At 41.9% G+C, this 23,375-nt stretch overlaps 2 protein-coding genes across 4 annotated transcripts in view; one reads left to right on the forward strand and one right to left on the reverse strand.

Moving 5' to 3' along the window:
• LOC119721974 (1-phosphatidylinositol 3-phosphate 5-kinase-like) overlaps nucleotides 1-3,530 on the reverse strand; it is a 72,929-nt gene extending 69,399 nt beyond the window's left edge. The window contains exons 1-3 of the mRNA XM_038191943.1: nucleotides 3,430-3,530; nucleotides 1,750-1,986; nucleotides 326-564 (exon numbers count right to left, since the gene is read on the reverse strand). Of these exons, the coding sequence (XP_038047871.1) occupies nucleotides 326-564; nucleotides 1,750-1,963 (453 nt within the window). The 5' untranslated portion in view covers nucleotides 1,964-1,986; nucleotides 3,430-3,530. The remainder of the gene's footprint in view (nucleotides 1-325; nucleotides 565-1,749; nucleotides 1,987-3,429) is intronic.
• Nucleotides 3,531-3,684: 154 nt separating this feature from the next.
• Nucleotides 3,685-21,726, forward strand: LOC119721975 (NEDD8 ultimate buster 1-like). Of its 3 annotated transcripts, XM_038191947.1 has the most exons (12): nucleotides 3,685-3,823; nucleotides 4,722-4,857; nucleotides 5,543-5,784; nucleotides 7,770-7,996; nucleotides 9,961-10,156; nucleotides 11,297-11,406; nucleotides 12,745-12,929; nucleotides 13,881-14,122; nucleotides 15,241-15,436; nucleotides 16,384-16,549; nucleotides 18,290-18,434; nucleotides 19,035-21,726. In XM_038191947.1, exons 2-12 carry the CDS (start codon nucleotides 4,726-4,728, stop codon nucleotides 19,078-19,080), a joined length of 1,887 nt encoding a protein of 628 aa, XP_038047875.1. In that variant the 5' UTR covers nucleotides 3,685-3,823; nucleotides 4,722-4,725; the 3' UTR covers nucleotides 19,081-21,726. The 3 variants fall into 3 exon arrangements, with proteins under 3 accessions (XP_038047875.1, XP_038047872.1, XP_038047873.1); XM_038191944.1 differs by having other exon boundaries at nucleotides 3,687-3,823; nucleotides 18,290-21,726; XM_038191945.1 differs by lacking the exon at nucleotides 3,685-3,823 and adding an exon at nucleotides 3,844-4,028 and having other exon boundaries at nucleotides 18,290-21,726.
• The last annotated feature ends 1,649 nt before the right edge of the window (nucleotides 21,727-23,375 follow it).

Below are 23,375 nucleotides of genomic sequence, written 5' to 3' on the forward strand. Positions count from 1 at the left end.
ACGAAGAACTTGAATATCTTGTGCTAAATATAGATGCAAAATCTACGAAGGCCGTTATCGACAAGGCAGTGAGGCTAATAACAAGGCAGTGACGCTACTATTTTATGAGGTGTAGTAAAACAAATAAACAGGGTTTATTTCTGGAAAGTAGTTGGAATTACTGGTCCCACGGTGTAGGTCAGCTTGACTACCTTCCTCCACTTCACGTCGGGAGGAAGTCAAGCTGACCTCGAGACCAGTAATTCCCACTACTTCCCTTCAAACCATGCTGTATTTGTACAATCCACATGCATCCAGATTTCTTCGAGAAAGAGGAATCTTGTACCTGCTTCCATGGTACCTCGATTCTCAGCCGAGAGGATATCTGTCCCAGCTCAGCCAACGGTGCCAAGAAGGAGGCATTCAGACCGCTCTCGGATTTCTTGACAGGTTCTGGCTTGTCCTCCTGTTGGCTCTTGGCGTGGAGGTCCGGAAGGGAGGAGGCAGAGTGCAAGGGTTGGGGCAAGGAGTCCTTCTTTTTCCCCTTTGCTGTGGAGGCTTCTTTCTCCGACGGTGCTGATGTATCTTTTAAAAGAGACAAATAAGGGAAAAAGAAAAAAGATGAAATTTACTTTTATCAAATTTGTTACCTGGTTATTATTAAAGGTAATATACAACATTTGCTTTTGCTGTAATTTTCAGAAACGGATGGATCTGGGATTACTATTTTATAGCAAATATTGTTACACTGACTTGTTTTAAGTTTTGTGTTCATAGATACTGGAAAAACCAAGAAACAAATGCTGTTCTTGTAGTCTGGTTCCTTGACCCTACTTCAGACCAAACGGAGAAGTTTATAAACGTCGTTGAATTGTCAGGCAAGGGAACCACACTAGCTGGCTTGCACCCATTCACGGATGTGTACCGATTGCACATGAAATACGGACTAACTAAATTTGGTAAATTGGGGACAAATGCCTACTTTTGTCTGTTGACTGAATTTGACTAGTCACAGTGCTTGCTTGAAATATGATCTGACATTTGGTGACTAGCCTGTGTAAAAGGCATGGCAGGGGAGAGGATTGATTTTTTTTGACTATCTGAGACTGTTCAGACAGCAGGAGGGTTATTAACCCTCACTCCCTAGGCCTTTTTGCTAGGATGTAGCCTCAATCCTGCAAAATCCTCCAATTGGCCTCGTGGAAAAATAGCATCTAGCCTCAATCCTGCAAATTCCTCCATTATTTCTTGAATATGGTCCGTGGAGGGGTGGCCTCTGCCTGAATAATGCAAGATCCTGAGGTAGTGACTGTCAATATGTTGAGGCTTGGCCAGTGACATCCTAGAGCAGTACTGAGGATTCCAGGCCTATATTTATGCATTGCTGAGCAAAAAAAACACAAGGTCTGGCCCAAGACCTTGACAAAGTGCATCCTACGAAATCAGTAACGCACTTTTGCCATGTAACCTCAATCCTCCAAATTCCTCCACTTTGGCAAAGAGGATTTTGAAGGATTCAGACAGTTAGGGTTAAGCAGTCAATATTCACAAAGAACATGAGTGCAGTATGCTCCGAATTTCTCGGGCCTGAATGCCCAACTTCCTAAGCCTGGATTTGATTCATCTTCTTGATATCACCGTCTACCACTATGCAGTTTGGCTGTACTTGCCATGGACCTGCTAACAAAATCTAACTCCAGTCTGGAGTCAAGACTATTCACAAGACGGGCAAATACTCTTTTTTGATTTCAAGAACTTTTGAGTAGGTACCTTTGGAACGGCGAAACCAATCCGGCAGGGAGAAACGCGATGCGCTCTTTTGGTCGGGGGACAATCGCTGGAAGAAGGTGATCTTGTCCTTGCTGTGGTCATTCTCCACGACCATGACGGGCTGAGCCTGAGGAACCACCCCAGCAGTGGCGCCTCGGAAGATATTGGTGGAGATTTCCTCTGAGTTCTTCTCGTAGACAGCCCGCGGATCCATTTAGATGTTATCAAACTGTGATACTGTCATGAGGAAATAAAACCACATGTCCACAGTGACTGCACCTTTGGAGTCGTCACTTGCCTTAATTAAGGGAGATAACATTTAAGCTCGACGATACTCTAAAAATAATGGAGACTTTAAGTCGTGCACACCACTACCCACAACATTAGTCACAAAGGAGAAACTGGCCAACAGAGTCCTTATGATCAGGCGGTATCAGCATACGTGGATTGTAAGTAAGCAAATATAGACAGCAGAAACGTACATTATAAGTATTTTTGATGTAAAAAGGTTGTTGAGGAAAAAAATGAGAAGTGCATTCGATAAGACAGAACTGGGAAATAGTAATTTTTGAAAGTAAGTGAAAAAGTTGTAGGACTGGCCAAGATGTCTAGATCATATCATTATTGATACTCCGAAACCAGTTTGATTTTCAAGAGGTGAGATATGCATAAACATAACGCTAAGGATCATCCTAGCTAGATATCAGACAGATTTTCCTCGCAAAAAGACCACATGAGTGCAGTGGCGGCACACGCAGCCAACAAGCTCTGCCACTCGCATGGTCTTTTTTGTGTCCGGGTTGCCACATCATGCACCTTGACTCAAGTCTACGTGACTGACAGTTGAAACGATCCATCAGCACGAATTTAGATACGCAAACGTGTGCAAACGAACTTGAAAATTACACGTAAATTTCGTAAAATAGACGTCTGAGAAAGGTTGGACTCCATTTCCATCACTTTAAAAAGGGTGAGTGTGCTTGCATACTGAAACTACAAATATACTAGTCTAAATGTGAAAATCAAAATTTGACAAAGTTCTACATTTTCGGGTACATGTTCCAAGTGTGGCCTTTATTTACGGAGCCTTAGTCCAGTAAATTGGCCACATTTAAATTATGGGACTACTATAGCTGGAGTTACCCAGCCCTGAGTTTTATCATTGGGTTGTCCTACATGACAACCCAATGATAAAACTGACAACCCAATGATAAAACTCAGGGCTGGGTAACTCCAGCTAGGGCTACTAGTAAACTGTGTACGAAAATCGTAATTTCTACCCAAAAGAACTGTTCAAAATTACAAAAAAAGGTGTCATTTTATAATTATATTGAGAGAAGTCTGATTTACTTTTCGGTTGAAAGGGTCCCTTTTTGAATGATAAAAAAAGCACCCTTGACTCTTATTTGATCGATCAAGACTGAGGGACCCGTAACTACACGATCACCCATCCCATGAGTGACTAACACTGACAATTGAGCTGAACGTACTTGCAGTTACCTACGTCGTGTACGAGCGGCGAAGGCTTCGTGTACGCCATGTAGCGTACGGCCTCCGTCTCCGACGTAAACTTTAGAAAGTTTAGGCCAACAAAGTTTCACGTAAAATACATGGTCTAGTACAATAATATCTAAAGCAAATTGCATGCAATAATAATAGATGCGAAAGTATTACGTTTACCTCACTGTTATTTTCAGAATAAAATGATTTTGAGGCTAATTTTTCATTCCAATCGTGCCACTCCTCCAAAACGTCAACACCCTGGAGGCCGCCATTTTGTATTTGATCAATTTAATTATTTTTGCAATGTAGTAATCCCTAATAATATTTGTTTTAAACAGTGTTTTTTATTTTAAAAAAAATATTACCATCAAGCAATCTTTTAGTAGTTACAATTAATGTTTAAAGCGCATTTATAGGATACTTAAAAGGCTAACTTTTTTTTTGATCGAGAGGAAATTGCATTTATTTTTGCAACATCATTCAATTCACCATAATAAACAATTGACATTCAGCTTAAACTAAACTAAGTTTAATCTATCTGTTGGTGCAGATTGTAAAAACGAATCTTGAGGTAAATATATAAAGCGGATCCCATTGCTCATGTATGACATTTGAGGAATAACGATTTCGCTTGGTCTTTACGATTAACGATCTTTTTTCTAGCTGTTGATTTGGGTTGAATTGCATCTGTTACAAACATGAAATAGCTTCATATTTGAATACAAGAGCCATTCTGTGTACGTGTAGGGAACAAGAGTAACAGACGGCTGTTTGATGTACGTATCATTCTTCAAGTTTTGTCAGTGTTTGTTATATTTGCCTTAATTTATTTATTTCTCTTTAAGTTTAAAGAAATAGGGATTGTGGATTGACAAGATAGACTACAGTCTTGTTTTCTATGTGCATGATGTGAGGAAGTTTATTACGCATCTTTTTGGGTAATTTAGCAAGCATTGCTGTGTGCCTCCACTGGGGAGCGCTAGAACTTAGAAGTTCTCATTTTTTTTCAAATTTTGACTTGGGTCATCAGTCGTAAATGGTCGTACCATGGTTGTACTAGCATCTACCAAAGTCAAATCGAAAAAGGAGTTGCATGCTGGGGGTGTACTTGCAAATAATGCATTAGGCCAGGTAAAAGCAAAAACTAGTTTCTCGTCCGGCCTTTTAAAAAAAAAATGAAGGAGGTGGGTGCTGTTTTTTTCTTTCTTTCTTTTTTCCCCAAAGATGGTGGATTTTCCAAGATGGCCGATGGATTCTTCAATTTTCTCGTCTATTTTGCTGATATTGTGCCCAAAGGAGCCATAAACCTAACTTTTCTACATCTAGCTACAATACAAAAAGGAAAGCTACAAAAAGACAGCAAGTGGGAACAAGAAACTAATTTATTTATTTACATGGCCTTACAGACAATTAAAATTAAAATATAGTCCCCTTTTTAAATAACGTATTATTTAAATTTTCATGCCTAGAATAATGGCCAGCAACAACATAGATGATGAAGAGGCAGCAACTCAAGCGATCCGACAGAAGCTGAACAGTGAGAAGATGAAGTTATGGCTGCCCCCATACACCCAGGAGAATGCAACCATGGGAGTATATCCTGAGGTCTGATGGTGTAACTTAAACAAATAAAAAAGGAGTTTATAAAATTGATTTTGAACATTTTCACCTTCTTTTGTTATTCTCTCTTGAAATGGACTGTGTTGCAGATTTTGTAATAAGCCTAATTTTGCATACAGGCAACATGATGCAGCGTGTGAATTTTATGCGAACCCGGGCCAGCCAATCGGAGTGGTCTTTAGAGACTGAGGTTATTTCGATTAGAAATGTGGACTAAGCTGTGGGTAATTTTGATGCCATGGTTTTGTAATACAACAATGGGTTACGGAAGACCTGATAGAAGGCGCCCGCTGAATGGTCAAAATCTTAAGGTCAAGATGCAGTCTTGTTTTGCATAATTAATCGCTGAATCTGCTCATATAGACCCTTGCTGTGCAAGGGGACATTCCATAGACTAGGAAATCTGCACTGCTGTAGTTGAGGTACTTCAGATGGACCACAAGTACATCACAAGTTCATATGCAAGTACATCACAAGTCAATTCATAAGTCCAGTCACAAGTAACAGCGGATGAACAATAACTGTGAAAAAGGAATGCCTTTGCCGCCATTCATTTGAATAGCTTGTGACATGGCACTGGATGACGTGTGGTTCACTTGTTATGGACTTGTGATGACTTGTGGTCCATCATCAGTACACTGTCAATTTGACTCATTGTCATCTCCAACAGGAGCTCCTGGACCGCTACTCGTCCGAGCTGAGCCTCCCGAAGCAGACCATAGCGGACACTTTCGAGAGGTTGCGGCAACACGCCCTGGCCAAGCTAGCCGCCCGACAGAACAAGCCAGGGGTGGGCGTGGCCAAGCTGAAGATCAAACTAACGGGGGAGGTCCCAGAGGGCGTGTCGGCTGCCAGGAAGTGTCTGGACCTGGAGGTGGAGTTGGAAATTACTGGAAGACAACTCAGAGAAAGGTGGGCCGGATTGCATTTTACGTTACGGATAATCATACCATAGTTGTAGTAGTAAGTGTTTTGTCCCCCATTACAAGTGACTCTACTTGTGCTTTCATTTGAGCCATGCTTGTGTTTTGACTTGTGATTGACCTCAGATGGGCTTGATAACAGCTCTGACTCGTGCACACATAAAGGTATTGTAACAAAACCCCTAAAGGTGACACTAGAACTAAATTTGGGTTTGAAGGAAACCAATAAATACGATAAACAACTCGAGTTAACAACTGAAATCACAGAAAAATTGTCGGGGTCCGCTCATAAGTCTGACGCCTCATACGTCCGACGCCTCATAAGTCCGAAATTTCGGACCTATTAGGCGTCGGACTTATGAGGCATCGGACTTATGAGGCATAACATTTATATATTCTGCCTCATAGGTCCGAGTCCGTCCGACGCCGCATAAGTCCGGCGCATAGCTCCGACACCTCATAAGTCGGAAACAGCATTTGTCCATTGTCGGACTTATGAGGCGTCAGACCTATGAGGCGGAATTTATGCCTCATGAGTCCATCGCCTCATGAGGCGTCGGACTTATGATACGGCCCCAAATTATCAACTTCCTCACTTGCCGCGCCAGACTTTTTTGGGCAGCTTTTATTTTTTATTTTAGAAAACAAATACATAAAAACAAGGAACATACCAATCAGGAGAAAAAGGAATGGCTAGAACAGACCCAAGGTTTTAAAAAACAAATTCACAACTTACATACAGAACCAAAGTAAAACGCAGGAACATCCCAGTACTCTGGATGTTCACCCAGCACGTCCCAGGCAACAAATGTCCCTACTGAAATTCCTTGCACTCTGGTTTTAAATGGTTGGCTATATCTTTAATCCTTTTGGAATGAGGCTAATGAGCACGTAACATGCTGGGCCAGAGGAATCTCAATACACCAACAAAAGACCATTGAAACTTACTCTCTGGCCCTAGCAGAGTAAAAGAATATGAAACTTCAAACAATGGTGAGCTTAGCATAGATGACGACTAATTAACTTTAGCGAGTCAAGCTAGACTCTTCCATTTAACTGAATAAACTATGGTATGTTGAACATTCCAAAATTTAGAATCACGCCAAATGGTATGGAGCGCTTTTTGTACAAAAAAAAACACTGTTAAAATAAAGTTATGTATAAGGCACAAAAATGTACAAAAATGAAAAAATACTCATTAAAGCCAATTTTTGTGACAGTGTTGAGGAATTTTTGTCTGTCAATTTAGCAAACGGGAAAGTTGTTTGGACTCTTGTATTTTTGTGAATAATCCTGTAATTAGCAAAATTTGTAGACTTTTGTTTACAAAATCTTACATAGTCAATTATGTAATTTATTGTGTTTTTAATGCAGGGAAAATAGTGTGATTGAGCTGTTATAAATGTGTGGTTTAAAACTGGTCAGAGGCCTGGGGGGGGGGGCCTGAGCAAGGATATCAGGTCCAGGCCCCTAAATACCTTCTTGATCAACAGCCACAATTTATAAATACCTTTTAGATCAATACAGTGCTGTGGTCCAATGGTTACCATGGTTACAGTGTTTGACTCGTGTGCCGTGGTGCATGGGTTCAAATCCTGACCGTGGGAACATGGTGCTTGTGCTCTTGAGCAAGGCACTTTACCATTATTGCTTCGTCCTTGGGATGGGATGTACAGCCGTAGGTCCTGTGTGTTGTGTAATGCACGTTAAAGAACCCAGTAAACACTTATCGCTAAGAGAAGGGGTTTTGCCCGGTGTTTCTGGCAGTGGCTGCAATGTGCGCCGCAGCACTTTGCAAACCCTTATAAGGTGCTTCATAAATGGTCTCACATTTCTCATAAACTTCATTTACCTGTCTTGAAAAATAGACATAATTACCAGCTCCTTGAGTACCTAATTGTTGGTAGATACGTGCGCTATATAAGACTCCGGTATTATTATTATTATTATGATATTGTTAAATTTCACCTGTAGAATTGCCAACATGAGCAGCATACCAACAGACCACCTGAAACTCATCAGCTGCGGCTCGGTCATCCAGGACGACCCTTCCATCTACACCCAGCACGTCCGGAACGGCTCGCAAGTCCTGGTCATCTGTCTGTCCCAGAGCGAGCGTGAAGCCAGGCAACGTGAGGAGCGGGCTTCCCAGCTGGTCAAGACTAAAGAGGCAGCGGCCATCTTGGCCAAGAGAAAAGATGGTCAGTGTTGTGCGAGGGTGAATCATTCATAATTACAGGTCATAATTGCTAGTGTCTTCTTTGCACCTATCTCTAACTGACTGACTGAACATCACTTGTGAGGGGGCAGTGCTATCATATAGGATTACCCCTTGATGCCAATGGATGGGCTATATAGTCGTGTTCCCTAACGTGGCGAACTTCGAAGCTTACCCAAATTTCCTCGTGTAGTGTTACCAAACCTCTTTGTTGACAAACCTCAAATTCATGCAGTGAAATTACTGGTACTTTGACCTTATTAATGCTTGCTGTTTAACCTCTGTGAACAATTTCGGTTTCATGAAATTTAAGCCGAAATTAAAAAACGGTGGCGTCCGGAAATTGGGCACAATTTGGCGGAGTGTTCCCTAACGTGGCGCACTTAAATAAATCTCGGACAATTCCAAATTAACATTTAAGAATTTCTGTAAACTTGATAAATTCTGATAAATCATTATTATATCTACCTACACACCCAGCCAGATGTTTGTCACAAAATTATTTTCTATTTTTCGGGGCATTTTCAAAGGGTTCACTTTGCACTTGAAAATAAAATCGGAAAATCACGCCAAAATAATGTTTTCTTTTCAACTTTGTAGCGGGTAAATAAACTCGCGATTTATGAACGGGAGTGTTTATAACTTGATGAAATTTCACTTTCTGTGAAATTTCAGTTAAATATTTTGCTCTAGCTATGCGCTACAGGCAAAAAATCAAAATGCGCCACGTTAGGGGCCGCGCCACGTTAGGGTACATCAACAATATGTCATCAGTTGCCCCTCTGCCCCCCCCAAAAAAAATCAAATGAACCGTGACATTCAAATGGACCTTGATATTCATTTGTCATGCTTCATCCCCAGATAATATATGGTGAACTGACTTGTGAAGTGGATTTGCGATTGACTCGGTTGAAATACCGGACCCAACTAGTCCAAGTAACTTTGACCCTACTTATCGGCTTTTTTTAACATTCGGACATGATCGGGCGACCATAGGGTCAAAGGGAAACACGAGACTTAGAAGGAGGTTTACGCTTTTTTGGGGCCAATATTTTACATTTGCGTTCAAATTACAAGCAAAAACTCACCTATGACACAATATGTATCCTTTATGCAGAAGAGGATCCTGTCAAAATGTCAAAATGATCAAGCTGAACCCGAAAAAAAAAGGTATTTTGAGTGCCACTCCGCCTAGTGCACATCCTTCGTCAGCTGTGTCGTGAACATAATGGTGCCCAGCCGTTTTCTATACCGCAAAACCTTTGCGTATATACACGTCATCTCTGGCACGAACTGGTAAATTGAGTTCGGCAAGGCAGTAGCACATCGTCTAGAACGGGCCTTAAAGAGGTTGTGGAATGCTCAAAGACATTTCCGTCATTTTTTTGGTATATGTAGCCTAAGGTGTGATGAAATAAAAACAACTATTGTTTCTGTCATGAAATGAGTACAAAGGGTACTTTTGAGAGCTATTTTTCAGGTCCTGTTTCGACCCGAACGTGCAATTTGTGTAAAAGTCGTCATTGTGGGCAGCAAACAAAACACAGTAAATTGTGACGTAATAAACAGGACTCGTTTATGCTACTCTGCATAGGGAGTCCTGTTTATTACGTCACGATTTACTGTGTTTTGTTTGCTGCCCGCAACGACTACTTTTTCACAAATTGCACGTTCGGGTCGAAACAGGCATGACAGGACTTGAAAAACAGCTCTCAAAAGTACCTTTTGTACTGATGTTATGACAGAAACAATAGTCATTTTTATTTCATCACATCTTAGGCTACATATACCCGAAAAATGACGGAAATGTCTTCGAGCATTCCACAACCTCTTTAAAAACTCTCACAAACAATGTGCAAAGCATGCCACTTTGGATGGTAACAGTATTTTATTTCTAAGCTACTCGTCATTTCATTTTACCCATTCAGTTTTTTTTTTCCCCCATAGGTGGTCATCGGAGTCGAGGGGACCAGTACTTCCTCCAAATTGCCGACCAGACTGGAAAGCCTATTGATCTGCCGGACAGCGAAAGAGAGGCGTTGTCTGTCGCCCTCGCACTGAACGAGAAAGGAAGGGCGTGTCTAAAGCGAAAGCAGCACGGCGAGGCATTGCTGATACTTTTGGAGGCCGAAAAAGCTTTCAGGTTTTGTATACTCTGTGAACTCGAAATCTGTTGTAGGCTCACGTGACGAGTAAATATCTACTTCACTTCAGAGCTCGTTGCTCAAAAAATGTCTGAGATTCGAAGAGTTTCTCTCATTGGTAAAAGGGGCATATTTGTTATTGAAATTCAGAATGCATGAATAGGTGTATCTTTTCAAACAATTCACAAAAAATACCAGAGAACAAAAGAGAACAATATTGTCCACGATTCCCAGCATACGTCCGCGATTGGGGTCGTGAACAAAACCTATGGGAGACTTCCTAAAAAGTACAAACAAAAGAGGGACAATAGGACGTCCACGACCGATGGTGAACACACATTTGGGTGTGTTTGTTTAGAACATCTAAATTTTTATTTATTTATTTTTTTTTAGCCCAATTGGAGAAGTATTTTCTAGTTCGCATTATCATTAATTTGTACTGGGCTCTGTTAGTGAGCAATTTCTTATGCACGGACCCTGTATAGAATTTTTGAGATTTTGCAGGACTAGTATGTTGATATCAAATGTGCCCAAGCATCAGTCCAAAAAGACTAATGCTTGACACCAAAAAAACAAAAAAAAATGGCATGGGGAAAAAAAACAGAGGCGGGTCAGACTACACCCCCCTTACTTAATGGGCTCCGTGCACAATTTCTCACCCACAATGGTAAGAAAGGGAGAGTTGGGACAGACCACTGGGAGAGACATTCGAATGCAGTAGACCTTTATCATGCTGCCACCATTTCAGTCATGTTCTCTGTATCCAATAACAGTACTGAATGATAATGTTTTTCGGGCAGAAAGGAACCAGACTATTTGTCCTTCCAGCCTCGGTTTGATTACATTGATTTGAATGGGAAAAAGTCAAATGGCTGCAACATGATAATGGTCTATACCGTCTGGGCCAGATGCTCACGCAAAGACATTATGGTTTTGTGCACATTCAGAGTAAACTCAGTCGTACGCACAGTGCATTCTTGCAGTGTGTCCTGTCCACGGGGCTCTCGAAAGTGGTAAAAAAGCGCCCTCTCTTGTTTGCGCACAGACTCCATTGAGTTGATCTCGCATATAATTTCATTGATCAGCTATTCAGCAAAGTGCCTTTCTTTTTAATGAGTCTATTGCTTATCAAATTTCAGTCAGTGTCGGTCTGAAATCCTGACAGCGGTGGACAACTACGCCTTACTCTGCCTGGATATCGTATGGTGCTATCTCTGCCTTCAGAACGTGAGTGAGCTGCCCGATGCTGGTAAGTATCACTGGTTACCTATCTCACTGACTGACAGAGTTGTGTGACTCGGACTCGGACTCGACCCTGCAGGCTTGGACTAGACCTGTGTGACTCGAGACTCAACAATATATGGTGTGTTCCCTAACGTGGTGCACTTCAACGTTTACCCGACTTTCCTCGTGTAGCGTTTCCAAACTTCTTCGTTGACAAACCTCAAATTCATGCAGTGAAATACTGGTACTTTTACCTTATTAATGCTTGCTTTTTAACCTCTGTGAAAAATATTGGTGTCATGAAATTCAATCCAAAATTCAAAAACGGTGGCGTCCGGAAATTGGGCACAAATTGGTGGAGTGTTCCCAAACGTGGCGCACTTGAATAAATCTCGGAAAACTACAAATTAACATTTAATAATTTCTGTAAAGTTGATAAATTCTGATAAATCATTATTATCTCTACTTACATACCCAGCCAGAAGTTTGTCAGAAAATTATTTTCTTAGTCTTCGGGGCATTTTCAAAGGGTTCATGTTGCACTTCAAAATAAAATCGAAAAATCACGCCAAAATAAAGTTTTCTTCTAACTTTGTAACGGGTAGATAAACTCGATATTTATGAACGGAAGTGTTTATAACTTGATGTAATTTCACTTTCTGGGAAATTTCAGTTAAAATGTTTGCTCTAGCTAGGTGCTACAGGCGAAAAATCAAAGTGCGCCACGTTAGGGGCTGCGCCACAATAAGATACATCAACAATACATGTGTAATTACAAATTAAATCAACTTCAATGGCTTATCCCATGGTTTGTTAATTTGACATGTTATACATGTACTTCCAGTTCGTTGAATAAGAGAAAAGCTGTGAAAAAAAATGGAAACATTTACAATGTGGGGTTTTAGCAGCACCTCAACATTTATTTCCAATATATATACTACTTGAACGTGACTGGTGACTTGGATTCAACCTGTTTGACTCGTGACTCGAACTCGGACTCGATCCACATAACTCGGGACTCGGACTCAGGATAGGGTATAGGAAATACTCGTAAATTTTGACATGCATGTCAGACACTTTAATGAGCTGCTGTTTGAAAAGTGAATGTGATACATCACTTATAATGTGACATCTAATGAGTAGAAAACAATTACCGACCAAACTAAGGTACCTCCACCTTAACGACCACGTACGTGTACATCATGTGGTCGGATGTACATTGGATGTTTTGCGGAATTGCTCAGCTACAGCTTAGTTTACAAACTTTTTTTTGCCATTCTGCATCAATGGAATAGGATTTTGTGCACTCTGGCATCAGCTTTAATTTGCCCTGTCTCGTTTGAACTTGCTTTTTCCTTCGCAGAAGCCAAATTGAAGATCTGCGAGGACGGTTTTCGGCGCAGCTACGGTGATAATCTCCAGCGACTAGCCAGTCTAAAAGGTGACAGTCCCACAGAGTTAGCGCTGTACGTCAGGCTGTACTTACTACAGGGTATTATGGCTTTCTATCAGGGAAGGATGGATGTCGCTCGCTCACTGCTGCAGAAGGTGTGACATTTCAGATTGTTGTGGGGTTTTTTGGGGGGGACTCAAAATTATCCTCATGTATACAGGATTTTGTTGGATTTTGAATAAAATTTTTGAAATTCTTTCAGAAACAGACTCTTCCAGCCAGCTGGTCAAAATAATGTTCTTAAATATTGTCACTTTAGTCACTGTAGCGCCGAAACTGCCCTGCCTATTACTCACTGTAGCGCCCGAATCCCATGCACTCTATGGTTTTACTGATTTTTCAGTGAATAAACACAATGTAATACAATGTAACTAGTACAAATGCTAATGGGTTAAAATTAATACAGATCTTCCCCTTTGGACAATTCAAACCGTGTGCATAATAAAATTTATAATCATAAAGTGCATTTTAATCATGATCAAACGTATCAGTTGTTACTACTATATTTCAATAAAATACAGATTATAAGCTTAAAAATGATACGTGGATTTTTTTGGTTGCTTTTGGTGATTTTTTTAAAGTTCTTTTCATTGAGGTTTATAAAACTGGGGAATTACCCCTTTAATTTTCAACTGACTTTCGTTTGCAAAATTTTAAAAAGTTAATTACATTGTAACGCTTATAGCGTTCTCTATGGTATCAACAATACCAAGCACTTTACAGTTATTCCCCGTTCATCAGGCCATGGGCCTACGCGGCAGCCGATATCAGCGCTCAATCGGTCCTCTAACCTCACAGGTACCCATTTATACTCCTGGGTGGAGAGAGGCAATTGTAGTAAAGTGTCTTGCCCAAGGGAACAAACGCCATGTTCCTGGCAGGGTTCGAACCCACGTACCATCATACATGATTCAAACACCGCAACCACTGGACCATGGAAAACTTATTCCCAATTGAAGTTTGGGATGTCTCACAGTTTGCAAAGAGTCCAATCTTGATGGCGTATTTTTTCCATGCTGTCTATCAACCTTATGTTTTGCCCACAGGCAGAGAACACACGGGCCACCCTGCAAGTTGACGAGGACAAGCTCATGCAGGTGGTCTCCATGGGCTTTGACGTCCGTGAGGCCAGGCTGGGCCTGCGGGCGGCAAGCGGCAACGTCTCGGTGGCCGTTACGAAGATAACGGAGCAGAGACAAAGGAGGAAGGAGATCCGAGAAAAGGAGGCAGAAGAACGAAAGAAAAAGGCGAGGGAGCGAAAGTTGGGAAAGACGGCCAACGGTGAATGGTGGGTATGACCCTGTATTGTAGTTGAGTCTGAGTCTCTAGGGTCGAGTCTCGAGTGTGAATCTCAAGTCATTTCATTCAGCTCTGAGTCCGAGTCACGAGTCATTTGATTCATGTCCGAGTCACATTGGTACGAAATGCATTTGCATTGACATGGACTCATGTAAGCAAAATGTAAGTGATGCGATGTCGCGGGAAATATAGGGATGGGCGCATTTAACAGCATATGTTATTAATAAGGGAATAAATGTGTGCTCCGGAGGTTTTTATCACTCTGTTTAAGACCACTTAGAGTCTGTCTGCTGATATATCAGCACCCAGACTCTAAGTGGTCTTAAACAGAGTGATAAATACCGACGGAGCACATATTTATTCCCATTCATAAATACCTTTTTGGTAAAAAAAAATCATATAATTCGTTCAAACCATCCCGATTTTGTTCAACAAATTCACTTTATGCTTTTTGAAACATCCCTCTTGCAAAATAATGGAGTGTTCAGCTGGCGAGTAAGATGTAAACAACCCTTTTATGGAGATTGACGCGCGCGTATCATGTTCTGCGCGACATCGCGCAGAACGCACCTGGCGCGTTGCGTTTTGAATTTAGAACTATAAAATTCTGACTCCCTGGTAGTGTTGTGCATGCCTACGTGAGGATTGTGAACGTTCAACCAATGAAACGATAAGAGGCACTGGATTTTTAGGAGTCCACATTTTATTGTGACACTGGAAAAGTGTTTAAGACCAGCTAGCCATGTCTTTATCATCCGTTTAAGACCGGCCACGTGACGGGCTCTCGGCCAATGAGCTCTTATAACCAGTTCACCTTGGATGATGTGCATACACAAAAAGGTTTAGCGGCATTTGGAACGGATGACAGATAATCACTCAACGAGCGAGCCCGGAAATATCTGTCAGCGACCCGCTCGCAGCGAGCGAGGGTGGAAATATCAGGGTGTGCTACCCGCAGATGACGGCCTGAACCCGTCTGGCATCGAGGTAAAAATAATCCTGACGCGAAATGGTTAATAATAGTATCCGCACCATTTCTAATGGTCCCTATTTCCATGAGTACGTGTACAAGTAAGAAATAATGTACTTACTCTGTATTCTTTTTAGGATAAAATCTGAAGTTTACGACTCCCTCCTGTCCATGGGTTTCCCTGAGCAAGCAGTCCTGGCAGCACTAAAACAGACCAACAACGACCTCCATAACTCACTCCAGGTCATGCAGGAACAGCCTGACCTCCTGGCACTGGGAGATAGCATCGACGAGCCGTGGCAAGGGGACGTGACCAATGAGATGATAGCACAGGTCAGTGTGAAGGAAGTGTGCATCATATCTAGGACTCCATTGGTTAAAATTAGCCATTATTCAGACAACACTCTGAGCACTGACCAATCAGATGGGAGCACAGGTCAGTGTGAAGGAAGGGTGCATCATATATGGGATGCGATTGGTTGAAATTATCTATTATTCAGACATGACACTATGAGCACTGGCCAATCAGATGATAGCACAGGTCATTGTGTAGGAAGTGTGCAATCACATCTGGGATGCGATTGGTTGAAATTTGCCATTCAGACATAACAACATGAGCAGTGAACACTGACCAATCACATGATAGCACAGGCCAGTGTGAAGGAAGTGTGCAATCATATCTGTGATGCAATTGGCTAAATTTACCATTTAGACATAACACAGTATGCATTGACCAATAAGATTAAAGCACAGGTCAGTGTGCAATCGTATCTGTGAAACGATTGGTTGAAATTTGCCATTCAGACATTACACTACGGTCACTGACCAATCTGATTTAGCATAGGCCAGTGTGAAGAAAGTGTGCAATTAAATCTGTGATACGATTGGTTAAAATTTGCCATTCAGACATAACACTATGAGCACTGACCAATCAGATGATACTTTTCTTAACCTTTTTGACCTACACAAAGTTGATGTCATAGACAGTTACACAGAGGGTAAATGAGACAGAAAGTTATGAGCTATCACAGTCATAAATTCACAACTTTTTTTCTATTAAACTTTAAAATAAATAAAAACAGAATATGTTAATGGTATATCTTTGGGTTTTCTTTTTCAAACAAATATGGCAGACGGTTGTAAAATGTCACATGTGCCAGCATGTATCAAACCCTCGTAGTAGAACTTATTTCCCTATGTGATTGTGTAACACTGTTTGTGATTGGTCAATGATCAACCAATGAAATGAAATGGTTGTTGCATTGTTGTATTCTGTACAGGTTTCTGAGCTCGGCTTCGATCCGGAGGTGGCACGACTGGCGCTGTATCGTTACCGTGGTGATATCAGGAAAACAGTGGATGTTCTGATCGCGAGAGGAGGGGTTTTACCTCCGGAGCCGGCATGCACATCTTCGTCAACAAAGCCTGGAGGGGCATCTTCATCGGGTAAATCATTTGAGTCTGTTATAAACGTGTTGATTTTTTAAACAATGAAAGGTTTGCGGAAATACCATGTGCGAATAATTTCTCAACTAAGAGAATGGTTCTGAAAAGAACCAGAGGTATAAACTCGACGTTCTGGTCAGTATGCTCTGACCGTCTTCAGGAGAGTGCCTAAACTCTAAGAAAGTGAATACTTAAGTAGCAAAAGGCGAAGTCAATGAAGTGTGAAGTTGCATCCTGTGAGGATGCCAAGTAGCTGGGATCCTAGAGCAAGCTTACTGCCCACTGAAGTGGAACAGTAGGGTTGCAGTCTCAGTAGAGGGAGGACCTAGGGTATAGGAGACCCATCAGTCTAATGTGAAGGTTAAGGACCTAGGGTATAGGAGACCCATCAGTCTAAGGTGAAGGTTAAGGCCCTAGGGTATAGGAGACCCATCAGTCTAATGTGAAGGTTAAGGACCTAGGGTATAGGAGACCCATCAGTCTAAGGTGAAGGTTAAGGACCTAGGGTATAGGAGACCCATCAGTCTAATGTGAAGGTTAAGGACCTAGGGTATAGGAGACCCATCAGTCTAAGGTGAAGGTTAAGGACCTAGGGTATAGGAGACCCATCAGTCTGAAGGAGTGGGAGCCAGATGTCGTTGAGGTGAAACCCGATATCTTGTGGAACCCGATGTCTTGCAGAACTGTGTTGATTTTTTGTTTTGCAAGGAATTTACATGGGTGTTTACACTCTCAACTCATACCCATTTCCTCAATACAAGTTAAATTCTTGTAAGATGTCTTGCTTAAGGACACACGCCCTGTTCCAATAATGGTTTAAAACCAGAGTTGCAGTCAGATCCTCATAAGATAATCACAGATGAGTCACAAGTGCTTCAGTCTCAAATTCTATTTTTATTTAAGTTTTTATTAAACCTCCAACTTTGGTTTAGACCTGCATACCTACTACGTGTCCAAAAAAAGTCCTACTTTTGCTCCTAAATAACTGTATTGTTTTCCAATGGAATTAAACTGAAATTTTACATGATGTAAACAAGGCATGACAAATTTTATAGAGCGAGTTTCATCAGCTTTGTGCGAGAAGATTTAAATGCCATACGAACAAAATACTCAATTTCAGAATCTGCCACTTTTGACGTAGCATCCTCCAATGTCGATACAGCGCTGGAGACGGTGGTGGAAGGCGCGAGCTGCAGCCGAAAGCTTCTGAAGGAATGCAGGATCACCCCTGATGTCATTGCACACCTCCTCGATCATTTGGCGCAACACATGATCGAGGAGGTGGGCAATGACATCAGGGGTGATCCTGCATTTCTTCAGAAATGTTTGGCCACAGCACAGCCTTCTGCCACCTGTCTCCAGCGATGTATCAACATTCTGAAAGTATTTTTTTTTTGTATGCCGTTTAAATCTGATCCTCTTGCACAAAGCTGATGAAACTCTCTTCATAAAATGTGTCATGTCTTGTTTACATGAGCTGAAATTTTGGTTTATTCCATTGGTAAACAACAGAGTTATTTAGGACCAAATGTAGGGCATGTTGTTTTTTTACACGTAGTACATTCTCAAGACACTGCCATTTAACACAACTCTTATACAACATGAACTCCTCACAAAATCTGTATGAACGAAAACATATTTTACATAAATAAGACATCTGTTGAGAAGTAAGTCAATCATTTCTGGGGTTTGAAAAAAGTAAATATCAGATTTTTGTCTGTGAATTTATTTTCCTTACAGGATCATCAACAAGTCAAACGAAAACACCAGATGATGAAGAAGATGAATTGACAGAGGAGCAGAAACAGGCCATTGCCGACATCGCCCCGGACATTCCGGACCACGAGGAAGACCACTTGGACTTAACGCTTGAGGAGGAGGCTAGGTTTATACAGGAGTACAAGGCCCGGCTGGCTTCAATGAACTGTTAGATGTCCAGCTTCTAGAGGTCACTCATTCAGGCTGGATGGAGAGGCTAGCATCTGATGCTGGAGAAGGAGGCTAGGTTTATACAGGAGTACAAGGCCCGGCTGGCTTGAATGAACTGTTAGATGTCCAGCTTCTACAGGTCACTGATTCAGGCTGGATGGAGAGGCTAGCATCTGATGCTGGAGAAGGAGGCTAGGTTTATACAGGAGTACAAGGCCCGGCTGGCTTCAATGAACTGTTAGATCTCCGGCTTCTAGAGGTCACTGATTCAGGCTGGATGGAGAGGCTAGCATCTGATGCTGGAGAAGGAGGCTAGGTTTATACAGGAGTACAAGGCCCGGCTGGCTTCAATGAACTGTTAGATGTCTGGCTTCTAGAGGTCACTGATTCAGGCTGGATGGAGAGGCTAGCATCTGATTCTGGAGAAGGAGGCTAGGTGTATACAGGAGTACAAGGCCCGGCTGGCTTCAATGAACTGTTAGATGTCCGGCTTCTAAAGGTCACTCATTCAGGCTTGATGGAGAGGCTAGCATCTGATGCTGGAGGAGGAGGCTAGGTTTATACAGGAGTACAAGGCCCGGCTGGCTTCAATGAACTGTTAGATGTCCAGCTTCTAGAGGTCACTCATTCAGGCTTGATGGAGAGGCTAGCATCTGATGCTGGAGAAGGAGGCTAGGTTTATACAGGAGTACAAGGCCCGGCTGGCTTCAATGAACTGTTAGATGTCCGGCTTCTAGAGGTCACTCATTCAGGCTTGATGGAGAGGCTAGCATCTGATGCTGGAGAAGGAGGCTAGGTTTATACAGGAGTACAAGGCCTGACTGGCTTCAGTGAACTGTTAGATGTCCGGCTTCTAAAGGTCACTGATTCAGGCTGAAGGGAGAGGCTAGCATCTGATGCTGGAGAAGGAGGCTAGGTTCATACAGGAGTACAAAGCCCAGCTGGCTTCAATGAACTGTTAGATGTCCGGCTTCTAAAGGTCACTGATTCAGGCTGAAGGGAGAGGCTAGCATCTGACGCTTGAGGAGGAGACTAGGTTTATACAGGAGTACAAGGCCCGGCTGGCTTCAATGAACTGTTAGATGTCCGGCTTCTAAAGGTCACTGATTCAGGCTGAAGGGAGAGGCTAGCATCTGACGCTTGAGGAGGAGGCTAGGTTTATACAGGAGTACAAGGCCCGGCTGGCTTCAATGAACTGTTAGATGTCCGGCTTCTAGAGGTCACTGATTCAGGCTGGATGGAGAGGCTAGCATCTGATGCTGGAGAAGGAGGCTAGGTCCATACAGGAATACAAGGCCTGGCTGGCTTCAATGAACTGTTAAATGTCCGGCTTCTAGAGGTCACTGATTCAGGCTGGATGGAGAGGCTAGCACCTGATGCTGGAGGAGGCTAGATTTATACAGGAGTACAAGGCCCGGCTGGCTTCAATGAACTGTTAAATGTCTGTCTTCTAGAGGTCACTGATTCAGGCTGGATGGAGAGGCTAGCATCTGATGCTGGAGGAGGCTAGATTTATACAGGAGTACAAGGCCCGGCTGGCTTCAATGAACTGTTAAATGTCTGTCTTCTAGAGGTCACTGATTCAGGCTGGATGGAGAGGCTAGCATCTAATGCTGGAGAAGGAGGCTATGTTTATACAGGAGTACAAGGCCCGGCTGGCTTCAATGAACTGTTAAATGTCTGTCTTCTAGAGGTCACTGATTCAGGCTGGATGGAGAGGCTAGCATCTAATGCTGGAGAAGGAGGCTATGTTTATACAGGAGTACAAGGCCCGGCTGGCTTCAATGAACTGTTAAATGTCTGTCTTCTAGAGGTCACTGATTCAGGCTGGATGGAGAGGCTAGCACCTGATGCTGGAGGAGGCTAGATTTATACAGGAGTACAAGGCCCGGCTGGCTCCAATGAACTGTTAGCTGTTCAGCTTCTAGAGGTCACTGATTCAGGCTGGATGGAGAGGCTAGCATCTGATGCTGGAGGAGGCTAGGTTTATACAGGAGTACAAGGCCCGGCTGGCTTCAATGAACTGTTAGATGTCCGGCTTCTAGAGGTCACTGATTCAGGCTGGATGGAGAGGCTAGCATCTGATGCTGGAGAAGGAGGCTAGGTTTATACAGGAGTACAAGGCCCGGCTGGCTTCAATGAACTGTTAGATGTCCAGCTTCTAGAGGTCTTTGAATCAGGCTGGATGGAAAGGCTAAGGTCTGATCCATGTATCCGTATTGCACAGTGCGCTATCCGTAGTGCGTTATTCGTTGAAATTATGTACGCCTCAGGTTGCGATTGAAACGGGCGACACATACAATACGCATGGGATTTGTTGTTTGCAACTTGAAGAAACGATGTAGTGGTTGGTTTTAAAATGAAGCAGTTTATATGTGAATCTTTTTGAAACAAAGTAGGAACTGCCTCGATATTACTTTTCAAAGCACCCCATTGATAAAACATGCAATATTCCTACCCTTTGTATTGTGTTGAGAAGTTATAATCTGTTGATTTTTGTAAAATGTGTACTTTGCCAAAGCTAATTCAAAATTTGATTGAGACTTGATTTTTCTTTTCTTTACGTTTCTTCTCGCAAAACTGCTGTGCGTTCTCTATTTGAGTTTTACATCCGTCAAGTGTTCAGACAAATACGTATACATGGATTTACAGAATACGCATCATGGACCCGCAACTGTTCAACGCACAGCGCAATAAACACATGGAAAACAGAAACATGGATTTTAGGCCCAAGTCTTTTTTCTGGTTTGATAAAAGAAAGACATTATTTGCTGCCAAAAAAAACCCCAATATTTACTCAGGTTTGGGTATATCAGTGCCTTGTAAACTCCCTACCCACGCCATAGTTATTCAGAGATTATATTTTAAGAACTATTCAGTAAATTAAAGTTTTATGAATGCAGGACGATTGTCCTTATATCCAAGTTTCAATAAGCAATACATTTGGTGCATTATTGGAAGTTCAGTTTTAGGAGCCAAAATTTGTTAAGAGATACTTTAAGATTGTGATATTAAAGTTACAATTTGAATCCTCGTACATTTTACAAGGAGTATAAAAAAAGATGTTTAGAGTTCGACTAAAATACTGAAATGTTTGTTTTTTTATTGACAGCTGACCTTTTACTTAATTATTTTACTTTGTTCTCAATAAAATCTAATGAATAGTGTAAGTTTTTTGATAAAATTTTAATTTACCTATTCAGAAGTAAATGTAATGCACAATAAAATGTTCATTTTGATTTTTTGAATTACGTGGTTTTCATTTTTCCTTAATTGGTTTTCTAAAGAGATTTTTGTTTCATCTAAGTGCATGTAGGAACATTGATAATTACCCTGAAATGAACCCATCAATAATGATTTAATGAGACTCCTTGTCCAAAGTGAAGATAGGATGGTACCAAATACCCTGTGAAATTCTTCCACCAGAAATAATTGCGATCAAAAAAAAAACAATCATTAACCCTAACTCCCTAGGCCTTTTTGCTAGGATGTAGCCTCATTCCTGCAAAATCCTCCAATTGGCCTCATGGAAAAATAGCATATAGCCTCAATCCTGCAAATTCCTCCGCTATTTCTTGAATGTGGTCCATGGAGGGGTGACCACTGCCTGAATCCTGCAAAATCCTCCGGCTATGACTGTCAATAGGCTGAGGCAGAGGCAGTGACATCCTGGAGCAGTGCGGAGGATGTCAAGTATAATCAAGGACTAAATTTATGCACGGCTGAGCAATAAACACAAGGTCTGGCCCAAGACCTTGACACAGTGCGTACTCCGATATCAGCAACGCTCTTTGGCCATGTAACCTTTATCCTGCAAATTCCTTAATTTGCAAAAAGGATTTTGGAGGATTCAGGGCGGCTAGGGTTAAAGGTAGTTTAAATAAAGGTGGTTTTAAAAAAAGTGTGCCCAACGTGCATTTGCAATGGAAACCAGTTACTAGACCCCAAAAATTGTGAATACGTTTTCTGTGTTTTCTCAAAATGTAAAGTATCCACTAGGGGTAAGTTCGCGCAGGGACAATAGTTGACCAATGGTTAACCGTAGTTCGACTAATGCTTGCCCGAACTCTGTCTAGTTGACGATGGTTGACTACGCTAGTCGACTATTTAGAACCAACCTACTGGGGCTGGTTGCATCGCTGGTAACCAATAGCCGCATGCATTCATAACATACAGCAGGGAGCCAGGACCCAGAAGTTTTGCGATGACATTTTGACCAGGGTTTGACTAGAGATGTTCGCACGTTGCTCTTAGTGCGCAGGCGTAAGGTACGTCACAAATCAACCTCGATCATCTTGGCCTGTCCCGTAGTAAACGACGATGAGTTTGACGTCTTTCACAACTAGTCCACTAATGGTCCTTGCTCGAACTTGGCCTGAGCTGAAATTTCAACAGGCTAGTTGTTCAGCACCCTACTTAAGATTTTGAGCAATTTTGTTAATTCAAAAACGAAAACAATGCACAAAGCGCAATTGAAACCATGCACATGTACTTTTAAAAGGGGGGCTATCTATCGCAGACAGAACTTCAAAAAATAATTTGAATTTAATCTGAAAACTAGAAAGCACTCAGAGAGCACAAACCTCTTCCAAGGCTAAACAATTCCCCGCCATATTGTCTGTACGCCCAAAAGAAATACTCGCATTAATGGTGAGGAATCCTTAAAAGAATCCTGGATCCAGACCCAGATCCGGATCACTTCCAAAATCTAATCAATTTGTACTTGTACCAAGGACCACCCCTAATAAAATTGTCATGCAAATCCGTCCATAACCTTTTGAGTTATCTTGTTAACAGACGAACCAACCAACAAACAAACAAAACCCGATGAAAACATAACCTCCTTGTCAGGGGTAATAATCATAACAAAACCCAATTTGGATTTAGACTGTACAAT

Source organism: Patiria miniata, unplaced genomic scaffold, assembly GCF_015706575.1.
Source record: "Patiria miniata isolate m_02_andy unplaced genomic scaffold, ASM1570657v1 HiC_scaffold_14, whole genome shotgun sequence".
NCBI classification, from domain to species: domain Eukaryota; kingdom Metazoa; phylum Echinodermata; class Asteroidea; order Valvatida; family Asterinidae; genus Patiria; species Patiria miniata.